Source organism: Sphaeroforma arctica (genome assembly GCF_001186125.1).
Source record: "Sphaeroforma arctica JP610 unplaced genomic scaffold supercont1.146, whole genome shotgun sequence".
Classification (NCBI taxonomy): domain Eukaryota; class Ichthyosporea; order Ichthyophonida; genus Sphaeroforma; species Sphaeroforma arctica.
Window position 1 is genome coordinate 59,243 of NW_014040412.1, and position 6,960 is coordinate 66,202.

At 39.1% G+C, this 6,960-nt stretch overlaps 2 protein-coding genes across 2 annotated transcripts in view; both read left to right on the forward strand.

The window, feature by feature from the left end:
* Positions 1 to 1,121: 1,121 nt before the first annotated feature.
* Positions 1,122 to 3,250, forward strand: SARC_03030 (hypothetical protein). The gene has a single exon (XM_014303186.1). The coding sequence runs from the start codon at positions 1,276 to 1,278 to the stop codon at positions 2,704 to 2,706; it is 1,431 nt and encodes a 476-aa protein (XP_014158661.1). The 5' UTR covers positions 1,122 to 1,275; the 3' UTR covers positions 2,707 to 3,250.
* A 2,611-nt stretch (positions 3,251 to 5,861) lies between these two features.
* The window catches only part of SARC_03031 (hypothetical protein), a 14,075-nt gene continuing 12,976 nt past the window's right edge, over positions 5,862 to 6,960 (forward strand). The window contains exon 1 of the mRNA XM_014303187.1: positions 5,862 to 6,060. Within this exon, the coding sequence (XP_014158662.1) occupies positions 5,986 to 6,060 (75 nt within the window). The 5' untranslated portion in view covers positions 5,862 to 5,985. The remainder of the gene's footprint in view (positions 6,061 to 6,960) is intronic.

Below are 6,960 nucleotides of genomic sequence, written 5' to 3' on the forward strand. Positions count from 1 at the left end.
ATACGATTTGTTTTTAAAGTGTCTCAAGAGTGAAGAAGGCTACATACGATTTATATGTACATTCAGATACATATTTAATTTTTTTTTCCAAAATACCAATAAACGACGATTAAACATTTACGATAATATTTGCCATTTACGATAATTGTCTACTAGATACGAAGGTCTGAGGTTATACGACTATACAGTATGTCGTAAACATACATTTATTTTTTAATTATTATATATCCGTAAAATTGTAAAACCTCAACAAGAAAATAAATACAAAAATGTCAATCTTTTAAAAAAAAATATATAAAATTTAAAAAACACAGGATAAAAATTAGTATCTAAGATAATGTTGTTGTTGATTTTTTGAATGAAAATTACATCTGAAAGAACAGAACAGGCAAAAGAAAAGCCAGTCCAGCCGTTTCTAACGCTGCACTAACATTAATTTATTTGATTGGTGCATGAAAGAGGAATTCCTTTCACGAGGTACTCTTTTTCGAGTATTTTGCTTTCACGTGTAGGAATCCGAGCCCCTGCGGGCCGATGCTCACAAAAACAATAATATTTCATTGGTTTATGTGATCCAGGAGATATTTATATCTTAAAACACTGAAAACAGCAGGGGGCGGGCCGATAGGGGATTAAATTAGTTCCGGTTTTTATTAAAAAAAATAACCTTTTTGGGTCGAGTTTATTGGCATCTGTTTGTACTAGTTTTAGGCTTGCAGACGTTGCAGCCGCAGAACCACCCCCACCCCTTGCTCTCTCCCGGGCTGCCAGGGGCCCATTCCCAGACCCCCAGACCCCAGTCCCCCACTCTGCAGACTGAATGAAGTCCCGTACTCCTTGTGTCCGCTGTCTGGAGAGTCTCTACAGCACTCGCCCCGCTTGTTCCCACTTACCACTTGTAGCTGGCACTCCCCAGTGACGCCACACAGCGTCCAACTGTCCCAGAGTCTGCCGGAGTTCTGCAGAGTGACTGTGTATTCAGTAGAATGTAGACTCGTTCGATAGTTTGAGGGAATTTCATCATCGAATTATAGAAATTCTCTTTTTTTTCTTTCTTTCGGCTCTTTCATAAATATATATATTCAGAACTATGTTCAAAACGTATCACTTCCAAACACTAAAGAAGCAATAGAAATCTAAAGTTAACTTCCAAATAAATTCTGAAAATAGTGACTACTATAATTGTATCTGAGCTTTACATATCAAGCAGATTAAGTCATACACACAAATTGCATCAAATCAGTTAGCTAGGTATCATAAAGCTTCAATCTATCAATGATGCTTACCGGCGGTGATGCTTTGCTGTACAATCCCGCTCTGAATACTATGAATTTCGAGGATATGGAATTTGGGAACTATCTGGACCCCCTTAGGTTTTTTGGAGGCGCAGACATCTCACTTAGTCTATTAGGTAACGATGCCAGCTCAACAGATAGTGGCTCAGACGATGTTGCGAATTCACCGGATATGACGGATGCTTCTTGGCCCTTACCTGATACACTAGGACAAGATGTAGCTTCATCAATGGCGCAGTCCATACCTACGGTCCCAGATGGAAGCTTTGATGTGGAACGTTCAAGCTTTTCGACCGATAGGTCAAGCTTCGCGACCGACAGATCAAGCTTTGCTAGTATGTTCAATATGGATCAGTCACAGGTGGACAACGCAATGGCGATGCAACTTCCCTCGCAAGCGCTTCTGGCAGCACAGATGCACATGCAATTGCAGGCACAAGTACAGGCACAGGCCAATTTACACGCGCAGCTTTTGGCGAGCCAACAGTCGCAGGCCCGACTACAAAGCCAATCACAACACCCGCTCCAAATCCCAGCGGTCAAGAGTGAACCTGTTGCGGATGCTAGCGTAGCTCAGTCACCAATTCTCAATTCTTCTCCAGTTCCGGTGGCAGCTGCCAACATGGGAATCGACAAGCCTGTTGGTGTGCTTGCATCGAAGAGTGCTAATTCGATGAACACAACGCCGCTGGTATTATCTGTTTCCAGCCCTATTACGACTGAATCCGAATGCGTTGATGCAGAAGATGCTGCTCGGCGGCGACGTGCTCATTTGGCGTCAGAGAAGAAGCGAAGGCACAATCTCAAGGATGCTTTTGACGAGCTCAAGCAGACTATACCACAATGTCGAAACTTCCCACAAAGTAAGAGTAGTAAAGAGAGTGTTCTGAGGAAAGCCGTAGATTATATTAGTTACTTAGTGAGACAACGTGCACAGATGACAGCCGAGATTCAAGCGTTGCGAGCACAGGTTAAAGATATGGGTGGAGAACCTTCTGGGGTACCGACTGTGAAGCAAGAGGTGACGACAGATTACTCCACCAGTTTTCCGCCTGGTACGAAGACCATTATACTTCTGGGCCTTCTGGACGCATTTGTAGAGGAGTTCGACAAGGTTGTCTCAGTTTCGAGTACGGAAGAATTGTCGACCACCATCTTCAGTTTCTTCGAGACTTATTGCCAACCAGCAGCAATGCAGAATGTCATTATAAGCTCCTTGAAGAGTGTGGCCGTTAATTTCAATCCAACGACAGACGGTGCTTCTTGTCGCATCCGGAAATGGATGGATTCCCTCAATGGGTGTGATGTGTCAGCTTTCGATGAGAATGTATCGTCACGTTTAAGATCCGTGCTCGCGTCGGTATATACACACTATAGTTCCAAAATACCACCAATTCTTCTGGCCGCCTGAACCCAGGGAGAAAGAAAGTGCCACAATATTCAGTGTGGTAAGTATCACTTTTAGATTTTAATCGCCATCTCCTGCCGATGATACCGTGTTTCGGTGCGAGTTTTCCTGGTAAACCTGTGCCTGGCACTATCTCAGACGCTTTTTATACACCCATGTGAGTGTGATATACTTAGCAGTCTGGTTGTCAGAGTTCTTCCCATTAGACTCGATTCACTCAAGGTCAACTACTCTATACGACTATACCTCTGGATACACAAGAGTATCCTAAGCTTTTACGAGTCTGTCGTGGGAACCGGCCGAGTTCTCCCCTATTAGAGAGGGGGGAATATAATTTCTGAGCCAATGGATTAATGAGCAAGACCCCAGGGTGGAGGGCACGTAGTATCAACGATTATCTGGTTGATTTCGAAAAGGAAACAATGAATGACAAGTACTTGATTTTAACTAGTAGCGATTGTCGTAAAAAATAAATTGCACTAACTGTGGAACATAAACTGCTGGTTTAAGGTTTTGTTTCGTTTCTATTGGTGCTATGTACTCGGACTATTTAAAACAGCATTCATCCTGCGCAATGTATTCAGAATGTTTGTGAGCTAAAGGTCCCTACAAATACTTCATTGCATATATCTTACATACACACGAGCATACTATATTTTACATATCTGTAGACCCGCAAAGCATCCATGTCCCCTCCCCCGGTATAATATAAAATATCATTGTATGGGTAAATATTTGTTTAGGGTTTTTGACATAAATTTCGTGTGAAGATAGCTCATAGTGCAATAGCCCTCAAAGGCTCAAACTCAAAGGCTCAAACTCAAAGGCTCAAACTCAAAGGCTCAAAACCTGAAAGCAAAAGCGTTCTTCTAAAAATTGAACAGAACAATAAAACACTGCTGGGTCGCCGCGGAGACTGAAAGCCTATAATCGTAGGGATATTTTATTTGCTCATATTCTTCCACACTATCACAAATACATACTAAATTCTGGAGGGCGGGACTCTGTTGGGGTCTACAAATGGGTCAAATAGCGTCACGGACGTTCTTGGCGACACAAAATATCGGTGATAATGTCGACAGGGAAAAGCTTATCTACGCTTTCAGCAAATGATTTTTTTTTAAAACATATTAATTAAACTTTTGAGTTTGAGTTTGGAAGTTTGGATTTTGGAGTCTAAATATTGGAGATAATATGTTTTTAGAAACAGAAACGAAAAAGATATATACACTATGTACAGAGACTTTTAGAGTGACTTGCATATCCTGTAAAGGGGACTTTTTGGGGCCGAATATTTTTTGGGGTTTGAGAAATTTGTACCCTTCCAATACAAATTTGATAACATGGTGCCACAAGACCAGGTGTTTTGGCGTTGAATTCGACTTCTTTTTTTAAAAGTTGAAACCTAAATCCAATCTATAAAAAAAATGAGTATGTAAAATAGAAATTTAGAATCAGCCATAGCCTAGAGTAAGCCTACTCTAGTATCTAGAACCTAGATGTTATTTCTTAGGAGAGGCTATGAATCTGAATCAGCTCTATTTAAATTTCAGGAGAATCGGTTGGTTGATTCTCGCGGAGAGATAAGATTTGTACCCCTGGGCGTGGCTGCCCTGGCAGTGTAGACCCGTACCACTGTTGCCACTGTAGCAGTACATAAAAATACAAATGGGGGGTTTTTTTAAATACTGAATATTTACATCATCAATACAACGTAAAAATAATAAATATACCGGTAGAGCTTTTAAAATCGGCTTTTGTTTAATAAAAAAAGAGAGGTAAATACAAATCATATTGTCTGGAAGAACCAACCATCCGAAATTATATATATATATATATATATATTTTAGAAACAAGCACTATCGATTTTTTCATAGAGTGCGTTCTATTTTTAAAATACATACTAATATAAAAAGGTTAACCCCCGATTCCGAGTGCATTAGTTTTTTTATATATTAAATTCGGGCTAACTACATTATTTACATAAAGGCGAATACCCAATATAAAAAAAATGCATATTGGGCTAAATACATATGTATAAAATACTTATTAAAATCATTTTCATTTTTTTTTATAGTGTTCGCGGTGAAGTCTATTTATGAGTCACTGACTCATTGTTGATATTTAAAAATATATATATATTCATTTTAGAAAAACCATAGCCTTTAAAAAAAGTCTTCTGAATTGTAAAACCTATTTATAGTAATAACAACAAAACCATTCTCCTAGTTAAATAAAAACATTAGACTAGTATGTATGACTCATATTTTAAATATAGTCATGTTATCTGTCAGCTCTCTTCGACTCTCTCTCTGAGAGAGAGAGTCTCTAAATACTAAATATTTAGAGAGAGTTACACTACTTTTAAAAAATACACAATCCACACTACCGCAACCGGCCTACCGCTGTAGTGCCAGTCCGCCATACTAACCACAGCCTCACAGAGTTATAGTGTGAGGCTCACAGAGTCACAGTCAGTCAATCAACCACACACTTGGGTCTCAAGAGTCCCAGACTCTCACAGTGACACAAGAGTCACAGACAGTCAGACACAGTCTCACAGACTGTGTCCACAGTCACACAAAAGTTACACACAACTTCAAGTTCAGATACACATATTTATTACTTCACACTTCACACTTCACACTTCACAGAAGTTCACACAACAAGAGAAGTTCACGCACTTCAAAGTAAAATATTGACAGTCACAGTCTCACGAGACACAGACTCACAGTCTGTCACAGACACAGCCTCACACAGGGCATACTTTTCTTATAAAAGCTGAAGCCTGAAAGTCTGATACCGCCCAAAAGGGCGATGTTTAAAATCATTTTGTTATACAAGTGGGATACAATCTACCACCCTCAATCATACATATTTTGCCAATCAGAAAACGTCTATTTTAAAAATATGCTCCATATTTTGTAATCTACTGCCACAAAAAAATGTAGTTCTTATTTTTGTATTTTAATTTTTATATTTTTTACTGTTCCGGTTCCGTTCACATCGCTGGCGCCTGGCGGGCGGCGGCTGCTGTATTTTTTTAAATAAAATTGAGTGAACAACTATTGCATTGTTGTGCACAATATTTTATTAAAATACAATTTCCAAACATAAAATTTTGTTTACCTGCTGTTATTGAGTTCGTTCTTGAATACCGAAACAGTGATACTCCTGTGTGAATCGACAGTTAGGAACAACCCTAAAATACTATAACAGCAGAAAAGCATACTTGCTGCCCTACTAGAGTAGTGTAGAGTTCTGCTACCAAGTGGCGGCAACATGGCGACCGAGCACGACGAAGATGTGGAGGTCAGGGTGTCTGACGCGGATAGCGACGCGCATGAGAAAGCAGAGGTATATATATATATATACAATCAAGTATATTTGATCTAGGCAGTATATAGCTTTACTGTGAATAATAGCGGTAGGACCGAAACCCCTTTGAATTAGATAGCACAGTTCTAAAGGTTGGCGAGGTTTACAAGAACAGTCAGAAGGTTTTGGTCTGTGGCACAGTTATTTGAAGCAAATTGTCAAGCACAAAAGTACAAAGCACAGTTATTTGCAGCAATTTTGTTACGCGCACATGCACAAAGCACAGTTATTTGAAGGGTTGGCGATCTTTAACTCTCTCCGAACATATAATCAGCCTAATAAGTAACTCCTTAGTCCAGTATCTGCTCCTCTTGGAGGTTATGTGTGCCGGTATATTGGTATTACTCGGTCTCGTGGGTAGTTATGCTTACTCGTGAACGTTAAAGTTCAAAATGTATTGGAAACCAGGTATAATGGATTCGCTATGCTGTAAAATATATTCGCTCTCGGCTATATTCACTGCAATACTGTTTAGAATTGTTTGGAGAAGTATAGTTTCAGAATTGTGGCATTAGGCGGTATTTGCCAAACTGTCTGTAGCGGAAGACAACTGAGTGATTCGGCATCCGACACAATAGACATACGATCAAACATATGCACAAATAAATACATAGTAGTTTTTCGTGCGTGGTATAAGTATGTGTGTGTGTGCGTGTGTGATTTCTTGTGTGTGTGCACGTAAGTGTGCGTGTATGTGTTTGTATTCAAATTATTTTATATACATATTTATATGTATAATTTATATATATATGTGTGTGTGTGTCAATGTGTGTGTGTTTGTGTGTGTACGTATATATATAATATGTTCATACATATATATATATATAATATGTTCATACATATACATATATATATATATATACAATATATTATTTATAT